Raw genomic sequence first — 27,739 nt, forward strand, 5'->3', positions numbered from 1 at the left:
GCTTTTTGACAGCTTTCTTGTTCAAAATTTAATCACAAGTAGTACTGAACAAAATATATACAATTAGACATATTTATTCAGTATTGGGATAAATTTGCCATAATGCACACACACACACACACAAAAAAAAGAACGATCCAGACATTATGACCAAACATAAAGGCCTAAATGGACAAGAATTAGATTGAGAAGATGCATCAGTGAATCAACAAATAATTCCTAGTGAGATAGTGCTTTAAAACAAGTGAACTTATTCTGCATCTTATCCATCATTTGGTTTAGTTAAAAGAATACACCACTGAAATTGTATCAGACACTGATTCTGATGATGTTCTGAATCCACACTGAATGCAGCCATGTTCCTTCATAAAGATGGTTGATCACAATGAGCTACAAACTCTATGGAGATATTATTTTTGAAGCCTTTAAAAGGCTAATACGTGAAACTAAAGATATTTTTAGTGGATTGCTCTTTTAAGGTTTCTCAGGTTAAGTGCAAGGGCAGCCTATGGTGCCTGAGTGGCTCCTAACCCCATAGCATTTGCATAAGCAGACAACAAACTGACTATCTGTCTGGTTTCAAGTGTGAGTCTGGCTTCAGTCAGCCAGTCATCTACCACTCTCCTAGCCTCTCCTCTCAACTGGTTCACCAGTTTAGCTGCTAACTCCAGATCTCCATGCTCTAAGCAGTAACTAGAATATGACAGAAGTTTGAAAGGGTCTAAATCCTCACTGCTCAACTGGGCAGGTGGGACTTCCTGTTTAGCTTCAAACAGCAGTGCAGCTTGAAGGTAGGACAAGAAATACTGGTACAAGGAGTTGTGTGATTCATCAATAAGGGCTACCCGTCGAGCCAGCAATCGTAGGGAGTTGAAGCGGGCACGAAGAGAGTCCTCACTGTACACGCCCCGCTGCAGGGATTCCTCTGGGAGAGCCGATGCCAGAGCCAAGGCGAAATCATTGCCGTGACAGCAGTCTCGCACAGCCTGAGCAGCACTCTCCAAAGGGATAGTTGGCCAATCAACATTTGCAGTTTTCAGAGTGTAGCTGAGAGCCTCTACAGAGAGCCAGAGCTGGTGAGCTTTACGGGCCTCATCCTCTGCTACCACATAGCCTATAATTATAAAACAGGAAAGACATGATGCACTGTCATGGAGCACCACATCACATTTAAGAATATGTAATTTTCAGAGCTTCTATTGTGCCCCAATTCTGTAACTTCAGAAACTTTGAATAGATCAAACCTACTCATTCCACTACTGAACATTATATATGCTGTCTATAGCTTTGTTGTAAAAACATTTATGCATTCATTTCCAGTTTGGGATTCATAAAATTGGTGTTAATACAATACTGAGGTATTTTTATGCACGTGTGCATAGGTCTTAGTTATTGTCACTATTCCTATTTGACTGGTCTATGGTGTTATATTTGTGCCTCTATCCTGAGCGAGCAATGGGAGATTTTGAGCACATAAGTTATATTTCGAAAAGAAATTATATTCAACATCGTAAATGTAACTGTAAACCTCTGAACACTCGCGCAATTCTGACTGGTTGGCTTACCATGAAATGTAGCGCTTCCTTAGCCAATAGTCACTATGTGGTTGCAACTGCCCGTTACTGCAAAATTCCTATCAGTGGTGTTCCATAGTCACTAAATATCAAGAGTCCAGTGCATAGTTTTTGCTGAACTTTACCTACCATTGTTACATGTGGAAATGGGTATGCTGTGTATGTGTATTTCAGATCTATTCACTATTTGCAAATTATCACCGCAAACCGGTCATCAGGTGAGCACCCTCTCAATAATGGTGTTTTGTTCAGTTAGGCCCCTCCCCGAACCGCCACCTTATCGTGGTGGAGGGGTTTGAGTGTTCGAATGATCGTAGGAGCTATGTTTATCAGGGGCTGTATTCCCCTAGTAGGGTTTCCCAAGGCAAACAGGTCCTAGGTGACAGACCAGACAAAGAGCGGTTCAACTGCCCCTTATGAAGAAGACAAAAACAAGGACCATGACGTCGCCTGGCACGACGAAGCCAGGGCCCCACCCTGGAGCCAGACCTGGGGCTGGGGCTTGTAGGCGAGTGCCTGGTGGCTGGGTCTCCCCCCACGGGGCCCAGCCAGGCAAAGCCCGAAAAGGGCTTGATGATCAACTTTGTGGTCGTGTCATCTGACCTTTGGCTGTATGTCTTGGACACTGGAGCTGTCCACTGATTACCACCTGGTGGTGACTTGGAGCCGCTGGCGGAGGAGGAAGTGGCACAGACTCGGCAGACCTAAACATATTGTGAGGATCTGTTGGTAACATTTGGCCGAACCCTCTGTCAGAGAGGTCTTCAACTTGCACCTCCGAGAGACCTTCAACCAGATCCTGAGGGAGGCGGGGGACATTAAGTTCGAATGGACCATGCTCTCCACCTCCATTGTCGACGCAGCAGCTCGAAGCTGTTGTCGTAGGGTCTCTGGTGCCTCTTGTGGCGGAAATCCCCGAACCCGGTGGTGGACACCGGAGGTAAAGGATGCTGTCAAGCTGAAGAAGGACTGCTACTGAGTCTGGCTGGCTTGTGGGACTCCTGAGGCAGCTGATGGGTCCTGGCAGGCCAAGTGGTGGAGGCAAAAACTTGGCTATGAGAGGAGTTCAGTGAGGACATGGAGGAGGACTATCAGTTGGCCTTGAAAAAATTCTGGCAAACCATCTGGCACCTCAGGAGGGCGAAGCAATGCTCTGCCAAAACTGTTTACAGTGGAGGCGGGGAGCTGCTGACTTCGACTGGGGATATTGTCGGACAGTGGAAGGAATACTTCGAGGATGAGAATCAGCACCTCCAAGTCCAAGGCCATGGTTCTCAACTGGAAAAAGGTGGCTTGCCATCTCTAGGTCAGGGGAGAGACCCTGCCTCAGGTGAAGTAGTTTAAGTATCTTGGGATCTTGTTTACGAGTGATGGAGCGTGAGATTTACAGAAGGATCGGTGCATCGGCAGCAGCAATGTGGCCGATGTACAAGTCCATTGTGGTCTATTTACCGGTCAATCTACGTTCCTACTCTCACATATGGTCATAAGCACTGGGTCATGACTACAAGCGGCTGAAATGAGCTTCCTTCGTAGGGTGGTCGGGCAACTCACTTAGAGATAGGGTGAGGAGCTCGGTCACCCGGGAGGAGCTCGGAGTAGAGCCACTGCTCCTCCACATCGAGAGGAGCCAGCTGAGGTGGTTCGGGCATCTGTACGAGATGCCTCCTGGGCACCTCCCTGGGGAGGTGTTTTGGGCATGTTCCACCGGGAGGAGGACCCGGGGAAGACCCAGGACACACTGGAGGGACTAGGTCACTCGGTTGGCCTGGGAACACTTTGGTGTCCCCCCAGATAAGCTGGAGGAAGTGTCCAGGGAAAAGGAAGTCGGGGCCCGGGATAAGCGGAAGAAGATGGATGGATGGATGGATGGATGTTCAGTTAGGCCCACGACACTAAAAAGGCTCAGCAGTGTGTTTCAGTGTCCCACCCCCTATTTGCCCACACCCACACCTCTAACATGGTCAGAGAAACTAGTGTAGATGTTGCTGGCTCAGACAGCCTTCTCAGCAGCAGAAAAACTAAGCTGGTAAGCATAAACTGGTACTATTAAATAACCACCTGCCTAACGTTTGTGTGATTTCTCTAACACGTTCAGGCATACTTCCCCCATCAAGACAGTTCCTTTTAGCTGTAAATTTTTGCCATGCTGTAGTTTGTAAAACATACATGGATGTTGTTAAAGTACGAGTGTCATTAAACCTTTTATTATTTCTGGTACCTTAAAGTAATCTAGTGCTTCCCTCAGTAACCTATGTGGTACAGAGCCAAAGGCATATGCTAGATTTAAGAATACCTTGGACAAGTCTCATTTTTCTCTCCTTGCTGACTGAATTTGGTGCCACATCCTGCTTGTGTACTCTGAGGATTCAAAAAACATGAGATTCCAGCTTTCTGCACTGAGGTATCAATAAACCTATTACTCTCTAGGTACAAATTCAACATGTCTCACTTTTTTACTGTAGTATGTTTGCTGTGCCCTGGTGGTGGCATGTCAGAAATGCAGGGATTTTAATCCTGCACCGGGCAAAAAACATCCAAACTGCAAGTCTCCTTTCTGCCACCAGGTGTAGCAAAACATATTAGCCTGTTTATGGATGCACAAACATACAGGCACTGTGACATATAAATAATTCTAATCTGTTAGACCAAGTTTCATGTATCTTGTTAAAGATCTATTAAACACTGAGCACAACACCACAAGTTACTAAAATAGTAAACACCATGTACAGTTTCGCAGAATTAAAACATCTTTGTAAACATTTCAAACTTGAGGTTTAACAGTGTATCTGTTTTAAATCAACTCTCACAATTTACTGTTTTTAGCATCTGTGTCATTCCTAAGAAACCGCGGCTGATCCTCACTGACAAGCTGACAGTCAAGGATGATGGGTGAAAGCACAAAAATGAATAATTAATATATTAATTCATACTTTTCATAAACCACGAATCGCCTTAGTAAACTTATATGGATCCTTGTAAAAACTTCTTAGCGTTTTTCTTTGTTCGTCTAGCCTTCCTCAGACTTCCTGCTCTCCTTAAACTTGACAGTCTAGATTGAAGCTTGAAACACATTTATCTTTCTCGCTGTAGCTTTCCTCCATTATTTTCTAAGCTCTTTTCGTTCTTGGACTAGTCTATCACCTGCTGCCGTCTTGACTTCACTGTCTCTTCTGCTGCCTGTTTCTTACTTTGACAAATCCCAAATCTTCCAACACCACATTCATAATTAAAGTCCTTCACTTTCTCTAACTTCTTCTTGACTGTCCCATTCAATCCTTCTAGAACACTTACTAAATATGAGTTAACAGTTGCCCATATACTCTTCTCACTAGCTCTAGGCCAATTTCCTTTGGGTGTCTGCTCTGTACCTTTCTCTTTTCTTTGGATGCCTAATGCTCACCATTCTCCTGCTGTCTGGTGCTACCAACCTTTTTCCTCCTCACTGGTAGGGATGCTGATATCTTGAACATTTTGGTTATTAGCCTGTTGCTGCATTTCACTCAGCTGACTTGAGTGACTTCTTAGGGAGTACTGTTCAATGCAGGGGTCCTGGCCACTGCCTTCACCTGTCTTCAAGCATCTTTCTTTCCCTGATTTATTCCAAGGTCCTTGTTGGATGTCACCTTCTTCCAGCCATAGCGACTAGACGTCTTTCTTTTACCCTAGTCACTATTTCCATTTGAGTGCATCTGTTCCAAAGTCATAAACCAGATTTCCTGGCAGTGAGTCATCTTCTGCCACAGACTCTCAGTGTATGCTTTTGTTTCTTTGTGATGTGAGAGGTGAAAACTATTACATCTAGGCTGCCTGTCCGTGATGGCATGAACTGGGCCTGTTCCGTCCTGTCAGTCGTCTTTCCAGGCGGTCACTTGGTCTTTTTCCAGTTGTGAGCTGCCCTGTTCACAGCAGTCACTAGTAGGTGCTAGCACTACCAATTACCAAAATTGAATGTCCAAAGGAATAGGTGAGCCTTTCTATGGCAGCTCTCTGTCTATACTTCCCTGTCAACATGTGGCGCCAAAGACGGGGTTATCAGACTATACCGTCATAACTTTTTAAGGCCCTATGACCACTCTCGAACACTTACCTATCCTAAACCTGGTTGCATATTACATTACAGTGGGTACTGAAAGTATTCAGACCCCTTTAAATTTTTCACTCTTTGTGTCATTGCAGCCATTTGCCAAAATCAAAAAAGTTCATTTTATTTCTCATTAATGTACACTCAGCACCCCATCTTGACAGAAAAAAACAGAAATGTAGAAATTTTTGCAAATGTATTAAAAAAGAAAAACTGAAATATCACATGGTCATAAGTATTCAGACCCTTTGCAGTGACACTCATATTTAACTCACATGCTGTCCATTTCTTTTGATCCTCCTTGAGATGGTTCTGCTCCTTCATTGGAGTCCTGCTGTGTTTAATTAAACTGATTGGACTTGATTAGGAAAGGCACACACCTGTCTATATAAGACCTTACAGCTCACAGTGCATGTCAGAGCAAACTGCCCAAGGAGCTCAGAGACAGAATTGTGGCAAGGCACAGATCTGGCCAAGGTTACAAAAGAATTTCTGCAGCACTCAAGGTTCCTAAGAGCACAGTGGCCTCCATAATCCTCAAATGGAAAAAGTTTGGGACGACCAGAACTCTTCCTAGACCTGGCCGTCCAGCCAAACTGAGCAATCGTGGGAGAAGAGCCTTGGTGAGAGAGGTAAAGAAGAACCCAAAGATCACTGTGGCTGAGCTCCAGAGATACAGTAGGGAGATGGGAGAAAGTTCCACAAAGTCAACTATCACTGCAGCCCTCCACCAGTCGGGGCTTTATGGTAGAGTGGCCCGACAGAAGCCTCTCCTCAGTGCAAGACACATGAAAGCCCGCATAGAGTTTGCCAAAAAACACATGAAGGACTCCCAGACTATGACAAATAAGATTCTCTGGTCTGATGAGACCAAGATTGAACTTTTTGGCGTTAATTCTAAGTGGTATGTGTGGAGAAATCCAGGCACTGCTCATCACCTGCCCAATACAATCCCTACAGTGAAACACGGTGGTGGTGGCATCATGTAGTGGGGGTGTTTTTCACCAGCAGGGACAGGACGACTGGTTGCAATTGAAGGAAAGATGAATGCGGCCAAGTACAGAGATATCCTGGAAGAAAACCTCTTCCAGAGTGCTCAGGACCTCAGACTGGGCCGAAGGTTCACCTTTCAACAGGACAATGACCCTAAACACACAGCTAAAATAACAAAGGAGTGGCTTCGGAACAACTCTGTGACCGTTCTTGACTGGCCCAGCCAGAGCCCTGACCGAAACCCAATTGAGCATCTCTGGAGAGACCTGAAAATGGCTGTCCACCAACGTTCACTATCCAACCTGACACAACTGGAGAGGATCTGCAAGGAAGAATAGCAGAGGATCCCCAAATCCAGGTGTGAAAAACTTGTTGCATCATTCCCAAGAAGACTCATGGCTGTACTAGCTCAAAAGGGTGCTTCTACTCAATACTGAGCACAGGGTCTGAATACTTATGACCATGTGATATTTCAGTTTTTCTTTTTTAATAAATTTGCAAAAATTTCTACATTTCTGTTTTTTTCTGTCAAGATGGGGTGCTGAGTGTACATTAATGAGAAATAAAATGAACTTTTTTGATTTTGGCAAATGGCTGCAATGACACAAAGAGTGAAAAATTTAAAGGGGTCTGAATACTTTCCGTACCCACTGTACATCCTGTGTTGCTTTCTTCCCTCTCTTCACTAACATATTTAACCCTCTGGGGTCGACGCACGCGCCGGCGTGTTTTGACGCATCTTTTTCTGATAAGGCCGAAACAAACTTAAATTACTCCGTCAATTCTGATCGTACAGATAAAAGAAGTACATCATTCAAATCTGTAAAGGGTCTAGTTTTAGTGGTATACCATCATAATAACAACAAAACGTTGTGCTTTTTTTAAATAAAGAAAGCCGACAGGGTGCGCTCTCAGACTTTTCTGTCTCTGCCATTTCTCTTCACAGACGCGTAAATAAAACAACCAGAATCTCAGCGAATACTTGCCTCATAAAAATAAGAATTATATGGCTAGAAAGCTTGAAATGTTTTCTTTTGAGTGAAACAATTCAAGTCAAAAACAAATCATCACTTTTTATTTAATCCGTATGAACGTAAGGAGAAGTCCGTTTTTTCCTGTCTCACCTCATTACAGGTAATGCGGTCCCGCCTTGTACACTGTCCACATGTAAATAATCTCAGGTGAACCAGGTAAATATGTGCGCACCCCCGAGAAATGACACAAAATATCAAACTTCATCATAGAATTTACTCACTTTTTCTGCGCGTTTGGATGATGGCGCGTTACGCACGTGAAGCGGCGCTCCTTATATTCCACACAGAGACAAATAGATTAGCTTGTCCTCAGAGTAAAAACACTGATTTTAACTCAAATGAGGATCGTTAGGCTCCTCATTGTGTTGTATTGTGCTGCACTAATCCGTCCCATCTACATTGACTGAAAGGCTCATTATGCGCGTCTTTGTCTGGTCGTTCAGTGCGTCTTTTGTGTTCTCAGGTAAATCACATGACTATTCTTCCTCAGACACACCCTCTTACATATGGCCTTTCTGGACAAAAAGTGTCCTAGAAAATTTAAATCAGTGTATTGTTTACTGTGAATGTGTGAACAAGATGACATTCACAGAACTCTGAAGTAAACACTTTAGCCTACAACATGCTGGTCTCCAAAGTCTTGTGAACCAATGTTCTGTTTGTGTTTTATGGTCTTATTTCAGTGAGTAAAAAATTTTAGTTTTTCACTAACCATGCATAACCACTTTTTTCTCAAAAACACAATAATGTATAAACTTGCTGCTCACATATTATTGTAGCCAATTTTGTGCTGATTACAGTGTTATCAGACTTTAGACATTAATATGTTTAAAAAACACTGAAAAAAGCACAAATGTCAGGACATGTCAAAATTTGTCCAGGTCCCAAAAACCCCCTCAGACCCCAGAGGGTTAATGCTAAAACGTATTTTTCCCATGCTCAGGCTAAACTTGTTTAAGTACATGTCATGTGAGCCTTAAGGTCAGCTCAGGTAAGAGACCAGGGAATACATTATATCAAATATAGCTCTGTAAACATGTGTTTCTTACTGTCAATGGCCTCTTCCATCCCCTTCAGTCTTGCATAGGCAGAGTTCATATCCAGAGTGAAGTTATCCAGCTGTTCCTGGGTCAGCTGTCGGTAGCGGGTCTCCTGTTCTAACATTTTACTGCTAAGTATCTGAACACAAGCCAGGAGTTAGATAGAATGCAAGCAACATGCTGACATTTTAAATGTGTGTACAGTTTAGGGCAGTGTGGAGACCTGCTCAGCCTCAGCTCTCAACTCCTGTTCCTGGACTTTAAGGACATCTTGTACATGGTCTGTGTGAGCAGCTGCCTGACGCCGGAGCTGAGTTCTCATCTCTGCCTCCATCACTTCCCTAAACTCAGACAGCTACACACACACACACACACACCACACACACCCCCACCCACCCACACACACCCCCACCCACACACATACCCACACACACACACCCACACATACACACACAGAGATTTTGGACAGTTTACATCAATAAAAACTGAAAATTTGATGACTGACTATCACCTTTTGGCAATTTGAGGTTGCTAGGAGGCATGATAAAGTTTAGTAAATCTTAGTGGTGCCAAACAAAGATGAAACTCAGAAAACACTTAACCATCCTCCATCCTCCCCCTCTGTACCTTCCTCTCCTGCTCCAGCCGGGACTCCTCCTTGATATGCTGCAGTGCAGAGTTAACAGCTTTCTCCAGGGCTTTCTGGTCCTCCAGCTTCTGCTGCTCCAGTGCAGCATCAATATGTATCTGTTCTCTTACTCTGTGCGCAGCCAGTTCTCGATTCAGCTGGTCAATGCGACGGTGTGCATGGGCGATCAGGGCATTCAGATCATCCACTGACAGTTTACCAGCTCACACACAAAAAGACAATTATTTTTCAAATAATACACAAAAGAACTGTATTTCAGATTTTTATATTCATGAGTGAAAGGACAATTATTATTCAGGCTGTGGGGACATACTGTAAATCTGTATATGCAGTGATATTTTAGAACCTTGAGTCATTAGCGGAACAGGAAGCATGTCCCTAAAATGTATCATTACCTTTCAGAGTGACAAGTTTGTTAGGTTAGGTTTAAGGATAAAATTGGGTTTAATGGGTTAGGGTTTGATAAATGGTAGTTACGGGTGAGGTTAGAGGAAGTATCCAGTAATTGTCCCATGAAGTGGTGTGTGTGTGTGCGTTCTTACTGAGACCCTTCCAGTTGACCTGGACTTCTGGAGTAAGGCTTCTTAATTCTGTCTCGAACTGTTGTTTGGCTTCATTAACCAGTTCACTGTACTGGGAGACAATCTTAGCTTCCGACTCTGCAGACTGCACCTACGTACAAACATTTAGCACTGACAATACTGACAATATGCAATCAATATTCATATTTATTACCCCTGGATTGAGGTAGGCTAGCTGTTTTAATGAAAGACTTAAGCGATATCAACCTGCACATCTAACCCTCAGCAATAAAGGACAAAAAATATGTCCCCAAAACATACTACTATCCTGCTGTTGAACCAGTCTTCTCATCTGGTTAGAAATTATGTACAAAGCAATGTCCTTACCTTAGTGACCACTTTGTCCAAGTCTACCACCATGTTATGGAGATTTTCCTCTGCTGCTAAAACCAGTGGGTGAACAGCAGTGACCTTCAGCTCTTTAGACTTGTCAATCACTGACTTGAGACTGTCTAAGGCTTCACTACACAAAAGACATGGGGAAAAAAGTTTAAAATGACAAAAGTAATTCCTATCTACTATACTCTGGATGGATGGATGGATATACTCTATGAGACATTTAATACAACAGACAAGTTACTTTGATTTTTGATATTACATTTTAAATACAACAAGTGAAACTGGCATGGGCAACTGGGTTTTGACCTGCTACTGAGACACAGCTCTCACACTGAGCAGTAGGGACTGCATGATCTTGAGTAAAATAGGAATAACTTTTTTCATTTAAAGTTGAAACAGACTTTTTTCTCATTATTCATGACCAGTGAAATGTTCTATTTATATTTGTTTGCATTACATAATTTTGTATATTATTTCAGAAGTAACAACGTGATCTTTACAATGCTGCTATTACAGTACGTAATAGGGTTGTAAACATTTGTTTCATCTTCCTTAGTTTCACTGGAAGGCTCTTCTCAAGTCTCATTTTAGCATTGCTATTAGAGCCTTTCTTTTGCCCTGTCAAAAAGGTTTGATTTGTTTTTAAGTCAGTATTTTTCTGTTTAAACTATGTAACATATTCCTATTGGTTAACGCTATTTAGCAAGGAAAAATGAATGCTGATTTTGATGCAACAGATCTCCCTGCTAATGCAAACACAGAAGAATCATTGTCAGAACAGAATGACATTACATAGGGGTCTGAAGCGAGATTAGCAGTGTACTTTTTCATAATCTTTTTAATTCATTCTGGGGTCAATTCTCCTTGTGTAGCCAAGTCCAGGACTGCTTATTGCAGCCCAATGGACTAAAACTTTTTAATATTACAAGCAGCTGTAGTCACAGGAACACCGAGGTACTTGGAGACGGCCTTGTAGCCTTAATCTTGATGACACGTACCAAATATTTTGTAACAAATAGGACCTTTTCTGTTATAGTTGGTTCTGCCTGTTCCTCACCTGCCCTTTTCTCTTTCACATATTCCTAGACACAATCATGTCCCCCCAGTTCTTCATTCTTTTTGCTAGCTTCCAAAACTACAAACTATTGACTACAAAATACTATTGTATGTCAATAAATCACTTAACAAATTGGCTCCTTCCTATCATCAGTATCTACCTAAGTTTTTTAAGCATGAGACACTACTATGCATTTGTAGTGTCTGCCCCTAAATTATGGAATTCCCATTTTTTTTTATATTCGCAGCTTCTCCAACATTGAAGTCTGATCTAGACTAAGGACTATGAACACAGGTGAAGACCGGGTCACAACTAACAACACTGAAAACTAGGATTTGAATATTTGAAAATACATTTTGAATGTGAAAATTTTGGTTTCAAACCTGAAAGCTATGATTCAAACATTTGATAATAAAATTTTAATATCTGATAAAAATGCTTTATTCTTTTCAGTGCTACAAATCAGTCTCTTCAGTGTTGCAAATCAATCAGTGTTCAATCGGAGTTGCTAACTCTGACCTATCTTCACCTGGACATACAGTGGGTACGGAAAGTATTCAAACCCCTTTAAATTTTTCACTCTGTGTGTCATTGCAGCCATTTGCCAAAATCAAAAAAGTTCATTTTATTTCTCATTAATGTGCACTCAGCACCCCATCTTGACAGAAAAAAACAGAAATATAGAAATTTTTGCAAATTTATTAAAAAAGAAAAACTGAAATATCACATGGTCATAAGTATTCAGACCCTTTGCAGTGACACTCATATTTAACTCACATGCTGTCCATTTCTTCTGATCCTCCTTGAGATGGTTCTGCTCCTTCATTGGAGTCCAGCTGTGTTTAATTAAACTGATTGGACTTGATTAGGAAAGGCACACACCTGTCTATATAAAACCTTACAGCTCACAGTGCATGTCAGAGCAAATGAGAATCATGAGGTCGAAGGAACTGCCCAAGGAGCTCAGAGACAGAATTGTGGCAAGGCACAGATCTGGCCAAGGTTACAAAAGAATTTCTGTTTTTTTTCTTTCAAGATGGGGTGCTGAGTGTACATTAACGAGAAATAAAATGAACTTTTTTGATTTTGGCAAATGGCTGCAATGACACAAAGAGTGAAAAATTTGAAGGGGTCTGAATACTTTCCGTACCCACTGTATAACAAAAAGAGGTTATTTATCACATTAAAAAAAAAAAAAAATATATATATATATATATATATATATATATATATATATATCATACAAAATTTTACTATATTTGGAGACGAGGCCATCTGTGGATTAGGAGAGGTGAGGCAGGTAGTGATGTAGGTATGTATGACAGTGTAAATGCGTGTGGATGTTTAGTGTAGCTGGCACTATGTTCATTACCCCAGGTTTGTTTAGTAAAGGCACCAGAGTGGGGTTTATAATAGAGAGAGAGCGATCTATTGGTGAAGAAGTGGGAGCTGAAGTGAAGACTTTATGGCCAGAAGTTGAAAATAAATTGTCTAAATTTGACAGAACCGTTTCTGTTCTTCTGTGTCAGTAGCTGTAAACATCTCACAGTGACTGATAGTTGTTACACAGCATTGGTGATTTGCATCCCTACTAGATTTAGTGCAAAAATTACAGAGATATGAAAAGATATCAAGTAAAACAGTTAAGACCAATTGAGACAAAACTTATCCCTATAAAGGACTATCCCATTCCTACTACATGATGTGCACGCCGACGCTTCCTAGAGATGATCAAAGTTTTTGCAGAAATTTTTCCTCCATGGCATCACTTTTTACTGATCACCTGATCACCTCAGACCTCCTTACTGATCTTAGGTCAAAAGTAGAATTTGTGTGGTCACTTGTACACACAACCTCAGATTTTCCTTATCTCTTTAAGGTAGAGAGCAATGCCAGTGCTGTAGGAGCTACATATGTTATTTTACAGGAAGATAATAAAGGCACTGATTATCTTATTGTCTATTTCTCTAAAAGGTTTAATAAGCAGCAGTATTCAACCATCGAGAAAGGAACTGTATATACAGATCATAACCCTCTATTGTTTTTGTTTCAGCTGCCCTGAAATCATTCCATTAAATGTATTTAAATAACACATTTCTATGGGATAAATGTATTATATCATGGTCTTAGCATAATTTCTACTTTTTGAGTTGGCTAAAGTAAATGACCAGTTTTACTCTACCAGATTGAAAGGGTTCTGCCAATGACCTCTGCCGCTGGATTGGGGTTCTAGGTCTCTCGAGACCAGGGGTTGGGGGATTTCTCTCCACTCTCCGTTTCTCTAACTCACTATTCTCTTTGGCATGATTCTTCATATGCTTGTATAAGTTTGTCTTACTGCCACTATGTCTGAAAGCCTTTCTACAAATTGCACAGCTTGCTGTTGTTTCATCATCTGCCATAAAATATAGTTACATGGCGCTTGTCTTCATCTTATCCATTTTTCTGCGCCGTCTCTGTGCTGCTTGTGTGTGTGTGCTGCTGCCTGCCTGGTGCTTCTGACTCGTAATGGTACAACAAGAGGGTCTGCCTGCTCCACGCTGTGACGGCAGCTGCATTTACACAGACAGACAGCCCGGTTGCCTCTTTGAAGAAACTTCAGCATTGCATACAGGAGAATTACTGAGACTAAAATATCAATCTCATTACACTGCTATCGATCAATATCAATACCAATGTTAGTATCGATATTAGCAATATTTAGATCGATATGCCTACAGCTATGAGTGAGTGTTAAAAGAATTTACGTCAGATTGAATTTGACACTGTTGTTGATGAACTGATTTGTTTGAATTTCTCTGTGATTCAGTTTGATATACTGGTAATTAATTTGAAGAAAAGAGAAATCTGGTGCCTTTTTTTCCAAATAAATGCAACTATGAACTTAATCCAAATCATTAAATTATTTTATGAAATTATTAAAAATCATATAGTGTCACTAAAATCCTTGTATACTACATGGGTGTGTGTCTATGTGTTTATGAGATATGTCTTACTTGGCTTTCAACAGAGCAGTTCCTGCATCATTAACAGCACAGGTTTTATCAGCAAGAGCAGCTTCTAGATTCTTCCACTGGTCTGACTTCTCCTCAGGTGGAACCTGGATTTAATAAAAACACTAACTTACTCACACTCACTCTACTGCAAACAATAACATTGCTCATTAAAAGTTTAACAGCATAGGTAGTACTGGTTATGTTGTTAAGTCTAGGAAATTCCATTATCATTGAGCCTTCTGGCGGTACAAGCAAAAGAGGACACAGGTTTTACCTGAACCCCAATGAACTTCACATTACTTCTCCACTCCCTGGATGGTTAGGCCAGCTCACTCTTTTCCACTACTCGTGTCAACAACCACAGTGCTGGTTTCAATTTATTTATTTAGACAGCAGCTCTGCACTTATGTCTTTGTATCTCTAATATTCTTGGCATACCTATCTTTAGACAGGCAACTTATATCCCACCATTCTGAATTTTTGCAAATAATTAAAAATGAAGTTACAACATAAAGTCAAAAGTCATACTCTCTCTACATTCTTCCTACAGTGGTTTCAACTTCAACTTTCAACAAAACATTTTTGTTTTGTAGGTTTAATTATGAACAGATAGCGTCCATTTTACCCATCATATGTCCAATGATGTCAACATAGTGGGCAATCAATAGTGATAATGATGATAAACCATCTCAGCAATGATTATTATTTGATAAAGCATTTTGTGCTCAATCAAATGCCCACCCACTGTTTCAATAAACTCTAAAACACAGCAATTCATAGAAATCCAATCAGATCTTTCAGACCTGTACCACCATTGCTGCAATCAGATCACATCTGTGTGGTCATAGTAGAGTGTTCTGTACCTCCGATTCCATAGCCTCCTTTAGTTTATGTGTGTGCCATATGATAGCCTGCAGGGCGGCCTCCTGAGCGCCAATGGCCTGCAGTGTAGTTTTAGCTGAACTGGCCAATGACTCTTCAAGAATTGCTGACAGAGCTACAGAACAGACCACAAAGACAGGCAGACAGAGAGACGAGAGAACAAACAGTTACTTTATACCTTTTCAGTGTTATTCACTGATCAAATGTTGGGTGTTGCTATGTGGGTGACGGTAGTTTTTGTATACATGTAGCCTTTTTATGGTTGCCATTAAGTGTTTAATTAGATTTGCATAAAGGAAGCTTTATGCTCATTTTTTCTGAGGCAAAAATGTAATTAATTCTTGGAAAAAATAATTATAAAGTTAGTTTTTATCAAAGGTAACACCATTTTTAGGGAAAAATGACTTGCTCTATGTTTGTATTCATTGAAATGTTATGGTACATCCAGGGTTGCTGACTGCATAATTTTGAGAAATGCCAATAAAGTGGGCATGTGAGTGAGGTGGTATGTGAATGTGTGACAAGGGAGTTTGCCAGTGTGACAGTGTTAATCCTCTAGTCAGAAAAATGGTGAGTAACACAGGATCCCAGTGAACCTATATCACAGAACCTAAATCTCATCAACGTGTCTCTTGGACCCCATCCCGACTAGACTGCTTAAAGGCACCCTGCCATTAATGAACTCATCTTTATTGGACTTGGTAAATTTATCTCTAGTATCAGGCTACGTACCACAGGCCTTTAAGACTGCAGTAATCAAACCTTTACTCAAAAAGCCTAGTCTTGATCCAGGAGTCTTGGCTAATTATAGACCAATATCCAACCTGCCATTTATTTCTAAAATCCTAGAAAAAGCTGTTGCTAAGCAGCTATCAGACCACTTACACAGGAATGAACTATTTGAAGATTTCCAATCAGGATTTAGAGCACATCATAGTACAGAAACAGCACTGTTGAAAGTTACCAACGATCTTCTCTTAGCCTCAGATAATGGACTTGTTTCGATACTTGTCCTCCTAGACCTTAGTGCAGCATTCGACACCATTGACCACAACATCTTATTACAGAGACTGGAGCATGTGATTGGTATCAGAGGAACAGCGTTAAAGTGGTTCCAATCCTATTTATCGGACAGATTCCAGTTTGTTCATGTCCATGATGAACCTTCCACACGAACAAAAGTTAGTTATGGAGTTCCACAAGGTTCTGTGCTAGGACCGATTCTGTTCACCCTGTACATGCTTCCTTTAGGATATATCATTAGGAAGCACTCTATTAATTACCACTGCTATGCGGATGACACTCAGTTATATCTATCTATTAAACCTGTTAGCACAAACCAGTTAACCAGACTTCAAGCCTGTCTAGCTGACATAAAGGCTTGGATGACCAGTAACTTTTTACTTTTAAACTCGGAGAAAACAGAAGTCATTATATTTGGGCCTAAAAATCTCAGAAATAACTTTTCTAAAATTATAGCTACTCTAGATGGCATAGCCCTGGCCTCCAGCACTACTGTAAAAAACCTTGGAGTTATTTTTGACCAGGACATGTCCTTTAACTCACACATAAAACAAATTTCTAGAACTGCATTCTTTCACCTGCGCAACATTTCCAAAATTAGGAACATCCTGTCTCAAAATGATGCAGAAAAACTAGTCCATGCATTTGTTTCCTCAAGGCTAGATTACTGTAACTCATTACTATCTGGATGTCCTAATATCTTAATAAAAAGCCTCCAATTAATCCAGAATGCCGCAGCCAGTGTCCTGACAGGAACTAGCAAGAGAGATCATATTTCTCCTATATTGGCTTCTCTTCATTGGCTCCCTGTAAAATATAGAATAGAATTTAAAATCCTTCTTCTCACATACAAATCCCTTCATAATCAAGCTCCTTCATACCTTAAAGACCTCATAGTACCATATTATCCCAATAGACCACTTCGCTCTCAGAGTGCAGGCCTACTTGTGGTTCCCAGAGTTCTCAAAAGCAGAATGGGAGGCAGAGCCTTTAGCTATCAAGCTCCTCTCCTGTGGAACCAGCTCTCAGCCTGGGGGTTCAGGAGGCAGACACTCTCTGTACTTTTAAGGCTAGACTTAAAACCTTCCTCTTTGACAAAGCATATAGTTAGGGCTGGCTTCAGGTAACCCTGAACCATCCCTTAGTTAGTTATGCTGCTATAGGCCTAGACTGCCCGAGGACCATCGGTGCACTGAGCTCCCCTACCCTAACCCCCCCCCCCCCCCCCCCCCTTCTCTCCCACCTCATGTATATTCCACCATTGAATGTTACTAACCTTGTGCTCTCTCTCTCCCCTAGTTTGTGCTCTCTCCCTCCCTCTCTCTCTCTCTCTGTACCTTCTACAGGTGTCCCTGGTCCTGGAGCTGTTTATCGCTGATGTGCAGTTACTGGCCCCACCAACTTGCAGTGTCTATTTGTTGTTTATTGTTGCTGTTCTTTTCTCTCTGCTCTATCCACTCACCCCAACCGGTCGAGGCAGATGGCCGCCCAAACTGAGCCCGGTTCTGCTGGAGGTTTTTTTCTTCCGTTAAAGGGAGTTTTTTCCTCTCCACTGTCGCCAAGTGCTTGCTCATAAGGGAATTGTTGGGTTTTTAGTTTTAGTTTTTGTAAAGTGCCTTGAGATGATTTGTATTGTGATTTGGCGCTATACAAATAAAATTGAATTGAATTGAATTGAATTGAAATCTAGAGGGGCTCTCTGAATTCCTTGAAGCAAGCAGTGAGGTGGAGGATAATAGTGATCCCCAGCCATAAAATTTAAGCCATTGGCCTTAACCCCAATAATGCCTGAATACGGAGCTCACGGAGCTGAGGCAGTCCAGGTGCAAGTACAATGATACCTTTCGTATCTACTACATATTAAGTTCAGAAAATATCAAGAGCAAGACACTAAATCCATCACTATCAATAATAGCCTCCTGACTCTCCACAGTCTGCACCTGCCACCAGACCTGGTCAATAGTGACAAAGAGATCTCATTTGCACAGTTGGAATATTTCTCATAATTGATGTGTTTTTGTTTCTGAAAAATAATGGAGGTCAAAACAGACAACCTAATCCAGAGACTGACAGACAAAACAATTCATTTTCTTGGTTTTAGTCTCAATATGGGGAGTGTTGAATATATACTGCTAATATAGAAAATGACAAGCCCTGTCCGTTAAACCTTTTGCTACACTCAGTATGAATAGATGTGCAAACAGTGCAGGAATCACATATTTTCACATTTCCTTATGAGCTAAAGCCTACCACATCTTTCATAATAAACTATAGCCTATCACAAAAGATATGGATTGGGTGTCTCTCATTTCTGTGAGATACTGTATATACAACCATTTAGAATGTCCTGAATAAGGAAGAAACCACTTGTGTAACAGACTTCAAACAAGTAGACCAAAGAAAACAGCAGCAGTTGACAACAGAAACATTGAGATAGCTGTAAAGAAAAACCCTAAAACAACTGTTAGTGACATCAGCAACAACCTCCAGAGGGCAGGAGTGAAGGCATCACAATCTACTGTTTGCAGGAGAGGTCATGAATAGAAGTACAGAAGCAACACCAGAAGATGCAAATCACTCAACAACAAGAACAATAGGGGGACCAGTCTGGAATTTGCCAAAAAATACGGAGACGAGCCTCAAAAGTTCTGGGACAAGTTTTATGGACTGATGGGACAAAGATTAACCTTTACCAAAGCGATGGAAAGGCTAAAGTTCAGAGAAAGAAAAGGATCTGCTCAGGATCCAAAACATGCTCATCAGTGAAACACAGTGGAAGTAATGTCATGGCTTGGACTTGTATGGCTTCTTCAGGGATGGAAAGAAAGAAAGATACAACTAAACTGATTGGCAGATCCCATTATCATGCAGCAAGACAATGACCCAAAACACACTGCCAACAACAAAGGGGCAAGAAAAGGAAAGTTTTAGACTGGCCAAGTCAATCTCCAAACTTAAACCCTATAGATCATGAATTTTACCTGCTGAAGAGGACAATGAAGGGACTAACCCACCAAAAAGAAAACTGAAACAGGCTGTGGTGAAAGCCTGGAAAAGCATCACAAAAGAAGACTGCAAAGGTTTGGTGATGTCAAAGGGTCACAGGCTTGATGCAGTTATTGCAAGCAAAGGATTTGCAACTAAATATTGCATCTTATTCACTTGCATCTATTTTAAGTCTGTCTGTTCCAATACTTTTGCTCACCTAAAGATTTGGTGCTCCGTTACAAATATTGCAATCTTCTAAATTGATCTCTTGTCTCATATTCATTTTTTGATGTCAAACTGAAATGTTTTCAGTCTTCCAATACTTTTGTCAGTCTTCCAAAAGTACTGGAAGACTGAAAAAATAAATAAATAAAAATATATATATATATTTATTTAGATGTTTAATATTGATTGATCACAACCACATATCTGCTATATTTTGTATGTGTGTGTGTTGCCAGCCTACATGCTACAATGTCCTCTTCCTCTTTGTCTTGTTGAGCCAGTCGAGCTGCCACTTCTTCTACTGGACGCTCTCTCAGTGTTTGTGTTGCTCGAGGTGACTCTGTGTCTTGCTGAGCTACTTGTGCTGGTGTATCATTATGGTCATGACACACTTTGCAATCATCTAGAAGAATCATGCACACACGTATATGTAATGTAACCTTATAATGACAAAGTAATGTGATACAGATACATAGTACAATCAGCTTCTTCATAACTTGCACTTTTTAATTCAGTCGCAGGGTTTAAGATGAGATAAGATAAGATAATTCTTTAAATGATCCCACGGTGGGAAATTCAATTGTTACCACAGCTCCGGGACAACAGTCCCGTGCAAAGAACAACAGGTGCAAAGAATGAGAATTTTTTTTTTTTTTTTTAAAGTGTGCAAAATGTGTGCAGAAATTAAATTTTACAAATATTTACAACTAAGAATACTATACATAATATGTTTAAAATAAAATAAACTACACAAGATAAGCTAACATGAAAAACCTCTGTGCACAGTTGAGTTTGTTAGATTGATTGGTTGTATAAAGTTTAGTGCACCCAATTAAGTCATGCATAGGTTTTGTGTATTAGGACCAATACAATTAAACTCTTCTAATGTCTAATGCTGATCTGGACACAATATCTGAAGTCTAATTTCACAGAGCTGGCAGAAACATTCACTAAATTAGAGATAATCCACTGTGACATGCTATAAAAAATTAAGCATTGATACTTTCATTACCAGTTGCATCTTAATTCTTCACTGATTTACATGTCCAAAGCTGAATTTCTGCTTTTACATAAGACATCAAAGATAAAATGGCGAATGTTACCTTTGAGTACTGCTGCTTCTGTGTCACATGGAGCTGGGATTGATGGGACCTCACTGATAGCCGAGATGATATGAGTTGCCTGTGCTGAAGCCTCTGAAAGAGATAAAAATATAGGATTTGGCACCTTGCATGTGAGTATGTGCAGCAACATTCACAGACACCGACTGTGCAGGAGAAAGGAATGAACTCACAGTAATCTAACTAGGCTCATGACTTATGGAAAAATGTTATGTTAACTACAATATTTTGGAAGTATGGTGGCCCTAAAGTGTTTGCATTTTGCAAAACACAAGAGCAAATAATACTAAAACACATCATTTTATGAAACACAACAAGAGAAAATGGAACATCACACAAAACACAAGAGAAGTTTTCACTAAGCCCACTGTCTGTAATACTAACAAATTAATATTAAAAGCGAACTTTACAATTATGTGATGTGTACAGTTATGTCATGTGATTAGGATTAAAGAAACAGCAAGTTTTATTTTCATGATGAATCTTCCATGCACACAAAAGTTAGTCACAGAGTTCCACAAGGTTCTGTAGTAGGACCAACTTTTTACACCTTATACATGCTTCCCTTGGACAATGTTATTAGGAAGCACTACCTTAATTACCATAACTCAGCTATATCTATATATGCAACAAATCAACTATTCTTCAAACACGTCAAAGAAATAAATGTCTGTATGAAGAGTAACATTCTACTAGATTAAAAGAAAACAGAAGTTATAGTATTTGGACATACAGCGGGGCAAAAAAGTATTTAGTCAGCCACCAATTGTGCAAGTTCTCCCACTTAAAAAGATGAGAGAGGCCTGTAATTTTCATCATAGGTATACCTCAACTATGAGAGACAAAATGAGAAAAAAAAATCCAGAAAAATCACATTGTCTGATATTTAAAGAATTTATTTGCAAATTATGGTGGAAAATAAGTATTTGGTCAATAACAAAAGTTCATCTCAATACTTTGATATTTGACTTTTTCAGAATTTCAGAATGCACCTAAAATGCACTATAACCTTTACAGCTGAACTTAATTTGACCTTCTCTAAACTTTTGAATGCACATGTCCAAGTGTTTCAGCACTTATTGCATAACATGGTGTTCTCTAACAAGGTGATTAACCACAAAAATCACAACAAGTGTCTGATCCATGACCATCGACCACTAAATATTCTGGTTCAATGACAGTTTGTATTTAAACAGTCCTCTTCATCATGCTGTTCACATTTTGACATCATGAGACCAAGACGACACCTAACAATTGACAAGTTATTGAGACATTGAAATTTTTTGTTGTGGTATACCCACCACTGTTGTTAGCTTTTGTTTCAATAAATTGTTTGAGATGAAGAAATTACCATTGCATACCATTAAATGCCCTACTTTCATGATATAATATCACTGAAGTATGAACTTTTTACATTTTCCATAAATTTCACCTGAAAGTCGAATATCCCTAACTTTTTATTAGTGTGTGTATATATATATATATATATATATATATATATATATGTGTGTGTGTGTGTATATGTGTGTATGTGTGTGTGTGTGTGTGTGTGTGTGTGTGTGTGTGTGTACCTTTCACTATTCACATATAGGCTGAAATACATTTTAGTGTTGATTTAAGAGTGGTGATTTTACTGTGTATATAAGTACAAATTACCAAAATATCTGATCCTCCAAAGGTCAGTTTTTTTGACTACAGCTTAAATTTTATTTATCTGGCAAAAACCAAACTTAGTGGGCACATTTAAAGTCTCAACCATTCAACTCAGCTGACAATTTTGCAGTTTGATTAATTTGCAATAAAAAAGGGGGTTCATTAACTACTGCAATTTTTGCTCTGTCATCAAAAAAGCCCACATTTAATAATTATCACAATACATTTAAGACAAAGTCCACTTTATTCTGGTTAAAAGTGTCACGACACTTATAGCATTAAGGTACAATAACAACAATAACAAGTTACCTTTCAATTGACTTACCCTCCATGGTTTGTGCAGGTTGTATTAGGGCAGAACTTGATTCTTCGGTTGGATTCGCCATTGCTTCCTTCATCTTTTTCTCTGACGTGGCTTTTGATGCTCTGACCTGTTTTTCTATCATAGAGGGAGGCTGGATCAACTCCATCTAAAAATCAAAAACAGCAGCAGGATTTAGTCATTTCAGACATAGTACAAAAACATTTTAAATAAGGTTTTTTAGCGCTTTAGTATGAGGCCCATTCTACATTATGTGATAATGGTGGAAACTGGATTATTTAGTTGACAATTATTATCATTATCGACATTATCCTAGATCTTCAAAAGTCATGGTGAAGTTGGTATACTGGCAAAATATCTGCAATCTTAAACCTGCTCATGAGCAGGATTATTCTGAGGTTTAGCTCTTGCAAACACAATAACCTTTTGGATTTAACTGGACAAGAAAAACCATTCAACTATGAATGCTCAGTTTTTATGTGAGCAGTCAATTGACACTTTGGTGATTATAATAAGACAAGCATTTACTCACCTGTTCCTAATAGAAAAATTTACTTGGGCAGACATCATGCACTCGAGTGGCTTGTCAGTGCCTCATTAAAATGCCAAACAATACACAATGAAAATTATACTGTGCTTCTTAAGCAAATGGCAGCTTTCTTTATACATTCATAGATGCAGAACATTTAGCGAACAGTGGTTGTAGCTTCTTAATATTTTTCAAAGTTTACATCCTTTTCCCTGGCCACTTGTGTGTGTAGTCTATGAAGGAGGCTGTTTATGCTGCTGCTGGTAATATAAATGTGCAAGCATTAATTTTATGTACGCAAATCAGGAACTGAGTTAAAATTTAACCCCCTCTTAAGGTATTCCTCGTGACAAGAGCAACAGACAGCACAAATATGTCTGTCTTTCAATTTGCATTATAAAAGAGTTGAATTAATTAAATTAATTTATCTGATGCCCATTAGCCCCATTATCCTATAAATAATGTCTGTATAGCTAAAGTAGGCTACACAACCATTGGCAGAATATTCTTCTATTTTACTTTCCCTTGTTCCGAGGTTCTAGTTGTGCTTGTACTATATTGAATACAGTGAAATAAAATATAGGTCAACTGTCATGCACAGGATATGTTATGCAATTGCAGCAACAGAAAGGAATAAACTTAGTCATTTGTCAGCCACTTTTTGTCATTCATCTTTCTGCATTTTCGCAGCTTTTGCAGAGTTGCCTCGTGTACCAATTTCTTTTCTACATTCTTCATAGCACTTCAGCAGTAGTTTTTGTTCTGCAGCGGTGTAAAAATGTGTAATTGTATCTAAGTAATTGTAGACTTTTATTGCCTGAACATGACAACAGGCAATAGACAGACGGTTGGAACTAAAAATTGCCTCCATCTGTCCATTATGCTTTGCAAAATTAGCCAAAACACATAAAACTTTGAAAATAAAAAGCGTTTTTATAAGATGTTATCAAAATAAATGCAAATAAAACAAAGAAAAAATTCCTGCTAGCATCAGCACATTTCCCAAACATGCTGACCTGTTTTTTGACAGAGAGGCCACCATCTTGAGAAGCACGTCCCAAAGCTAGACCCAACAGCCAGTCTGAATATGGCACATTACTCTCGACAGCTGCTCTGAACTTGGGGTCCCATTTGGCATAGAGTATTGTACCTCCAATAGCACCACCAACTGTCACCAATCCAGCAGCAACCACTTTAGCAGCACCACTATGGTAGAAAAAGAGAACATAGAACAGGATAAGTAACATCTTACATACATATATAAGGTGATAATGACTCTCCATCTTCAAATTGACAGTGGTTTAGGTGCAAGCTCTCCAATTGACTCTCATAAAATTTGGCATATTTCATCTCTGTAGAATGTGTCTTACTCTATTACCTGGTCTGTCCTGCTGTGTAGGACCGACAGTGTTGCAGGTTGATTAGAGGAGTTCTCCCACAAGTCTTCTAATGAAAGAGCAAAAGAGATATATAGAGAAAATGAAGAGAGTAAATCAGTTAGCTACAGCTAGTTTATAAACACCTGTTTATTACTGCTTGACTAAAACCACACATTTTATGATGAACATGCATATTCCACAACAAGAATATTTTTAAAAAATTGCTGATCTAAAGCTGAATGAAGACCTCCATATCCATTATCCTTTGAGGCATGTCCTTGCTGAAGTGATATTGGGATCCCAGGTAATGTGTAGTGATTGGAACATGCTCAGATGTTATATGCTAATACATGGCATGTATGCTAGTCCTCTGTCCACACCTCCTCATGGTTTTGCAAGTAGCGTTATTCGTTTGCCTTGCTAAAACGATAAAAATGGAAAAACATTCAGTGTTGCCACTTTTTTAAAAATGCCAGTTTTTTCATTCTCATGCCAGACATGGCATTCTCATGACTCTTTCAGTGAGGTCAGTGAGCTGTACAGGGACAACTGGTGACCTGCAGTCTGTTGACGTCAAATTTTAGTATCAGCTTAGGTCACTTGGAACCTCGCCTGAGGAGAAACTGGCAGGTGGACCGGGGACCTCCAACAGGTACTATCCCCTAATGGAAAACCAAAAAAAAAAAAAAAAAGAGTCGAGTTCAGTCAAGCGGTGCTAGTGGAAAAATCACATAAGTCTTCCTTGCTTCCCTGTCAAGGTTGAGTTGTATGTTGTGTTGGTTACATACAGTGGGTACGGAAAGTATTCAAACCCCTTTAAATTTTTCACTCTTTGTGTCATTGCAGCCATTTGCCAAAATCAAAAAAGTTCATTTTATTTCTCCTTAATGTACACTCAGCACCCCATCTTGACAGAAAAAAACAGAAATGTAGAAATTTTTGCAAGTTTATTAAAAAAGAAAAACTGAAATATCACATGGTCATAAGTATTCAGAAACTTTAATATTAATTTATGCAATTGCAATGCCTTGATTTTAGTAAAGTGAGTACACAGCCATAGCCATAAATGCAATGGTGAAAATAATTGGCATAATTTCTTTCGGTGTTTTGGTTTTCGGCCTTGGTTTCCTCTTTTTCGGTTTCGGCTAAGAATTTTCATTTCGGTGCATCCCTAGTCTATACGTTAAAGAAAGATTTTGTAACTTTATTTGTAAAGACATTTTCAGTTTATTGCCTGAGGAAGCTGCAATACCACACAGCTCTGCAGTTTCACTGTACACTTCACTTCTGCAGCATTGCAGTAAAATTAAAAAAATATATTCATATTCATATTCCACCTGTAGTAAGAGTCAGCGAGCTACAAGTTCAACTTTATCAAATTGAGCCATCGTCAGTGCAGGACAAACTGGTCTATGCGTAGCAACTGTGAGAGGAGTGCACAGAATATTAAGGTAGCACAGCATCTACACATAATTATCACAGTTTACAACAAATCCTGACCTTTTTCTTTACTTCAGTTTTAAAGTATGCAATCATTACAGTATGGGCAATAATACGGTCTGTGCATGTGTAGGGTGCTGTAGATGTGAGCTTAAGCTGAGGAAGACAATCCGCCAGGTTAAAGGTTTTAAAGTAAAGAAAGTTAATAAAACGGTCCACCAGATTAAATGTTTTTAAGTGATGCTCCAACAAGCTGAATTGTGATTGGTCAGAGGTGCTACTGTCACGGTGGGAAAAGTTGGTATAATCGACTTGGGGGCGAAAAAAAACAAAAAAAACAAATGCGGGTTTTTTTGCACTGTGAACTTCTGCCATTGATGTGAAATGGTCTATTGACAAGTTATTGAGGTGGGGGGAAAAATGCTGGCGAAATTCACCTCTGGTGTGTAAAAGGCCTTTACATCCTAACAAGGAAAAGTGTGAAACAAACTTACACTACCATTATTTTATTCTGCTCTTAAAGTATCACATTTAAAAATGTAAATATATAAAGAATGCAAACTATTGTTATCACTAATAGTAAGCCTGTTAAAAAAATAATAAAGCAAACTGTCAGTGAATGTGCTGTATTTAAATTTTAAAAAAAAAATTTGTAAATTCATTTTATTTTTTATATCTAGGTTGTGATGTGGCTACAGCTCCCTCGCTGACGTTTTAGTGCGATTACCGTAAACCACCGCTAGAAGTCGCGCATTGGAAATATAGGGGAGGCTGATTTGACCACGGAAATTTTAACAGCGGCTCAATTGACGCAGTAATCTGGTCCGGAATGAACCACCAATTTGTGGGAGTTATGTGCTTTTAAATAAATCTACTTACAACTATAAATCAACAAACAGTGCTTGGTCGAGAAAGAATTGCAATCAGCGAACTGCAGTTAACGTTAGCCATATGTAAAACATGTTTCCCCTTTTCTATTTTAACGTTACTGACACGAAATAAACAATGGAAATAAACTGTGTTTTGCCAGATCGTTGCCTCGTATAAAACAAGCTCCCCGCTAACACTTAACGTTAGCTCAACTCGTTAGCCAGCCTTACTACGTAACTGAAACGCCATCTCACACAGGAAGCGATACAGCTAGCGCTGACAGTGCGCTCTATTCTGCTGGCTTCTTGATGACAACAGAAGGCAGTATTTATTCTCCAATCTGACCTTATTTATCCATTCCTCTTCCCATTGAAATCCAGTACGACACCTTGAGCCATGCTTGGATCACTGAATGACTAACTTACAGGCCAATACCGGTGTAGATAAAGGTGATTACCTGCGCAGTAGCATTAGCTCTTCTCAGACAAAACCTCAGCATCGTCTTCAGTCACTTTAATCTAAAATCTGAATGAATTCAGCCTGCAAAATTCAACAACCTTCTCTTGCCCCCTCGTTTTCCAATGCTTCTTACTCTGTCGAACTTCTGGCAGACTAGACCCGCCTACAGCATATTACTGCCCCCCACTGATCATTTGCAGATTCTGTTTAAACTCTGGGGTCGACGCACGCGCCGGCGCGTTTTGACGCATCTTTTCCTGATAAGGCCGAAACAAAGTTAAATTACTCCGTCAATTCTGATCGTACATATAAAAGAAGTATATCATTCAAATCTGTAAAGGGTCTAGTTTTAGTGGTATACCATCATAATAACAACAAAACGTTGTGCTTTTTTTAAATAAAGAAAGCCGACAGGGTGCGCTCTCGGCCTTTTCTGTCTCTGCCATTTCTCTTCACAGACGCGTAAATAAAACAACCACAATCTCAGCGAATACTTGGCTC

General features: G+C 39.8%; 1 protein-coding gene across 2 annotated transcripts; it reads right to left on the reverse strand.

Moving 5' to 3' along the window:
* On the reverse strand, positions 1-27,404 carry immt (inner membrane protein, mitochondrial (mitofilin)). 2 transcript variants are annotated; one of them, XM_026330266.2, is made up of 14 exons: positions 27,237-27,404; positions 24,469-24,533; positions 24,107-24,296; positions 22,565-22,709; positions 20,569-20,661; positions 19,707-19,868; positions 15,211-15,344; positions 14,348-14,451; positions 10,283-10,418; positions 9,917-10,046; positions 9,353-9,576; positions 8,949-9,080; positions 8,735-8,864; positions 1-1,114 (listed from the first exon to the last, which is right to left on the reverse strand). In XM_026330266.2, exons 1-14 carry the CDS (start codon positions 27,276-27,278, stop codon positions 507-509), a joined length of 2,295 nt encoding a protein of 764 aa, XP_026186051.1. In that variant the 5' UTR covers positions 27,279-27,404; the 3' UTR covers positions 1-506. The 2 variants fall into 2 exon arrangements, with proteins under 2 accessions (XP_026186051.1, XP_026186050.1); XM_026330265.2 differs by having other exon boundaries at positions 24,469-24,536; positions 27,237-27,403.
* Positions 27,405-27,739: the final 335 nt, after the last annotated feature.

Source organism: Mastacembelus armatus, chromosome 10, assembly GCF_900324485.2.
Source record: "Mastacembelus armatus chromosome 10, fMasArm1.2, whole genome shotgun sequence".
NCBI lineage: Eukaryota > Metazoa > Chordata > Actinopteri > Synbranchiformes > Mastacembelidae > Mastacembelus > Mastacembelus armatus.

Bases quoted from the DNA above. Each gene is read 5' to 3' on its own strand.
- immt (XM_026330265.2), bottom strand. From the start codon at position 27,278: ATGCTGAGGTTTTGTCTGAGAAGAGCTAATGCTACTGCGCAG. The intron at 19,869-20,568 runs GTAACATTCGCC...TGATTCTTCTAG, and splicing joins AGAAGCAGCAGTACTCAAAG to ATGATTGCAAAGTGTGTCAT. The intron at 10,047-10,282 runs GTAAGGACATTG...GTTTGTACGTAG, and splicing joins TGGACAAAGTGGTCACTAAG to GTGCAGTCTGCAGAGTCGGA.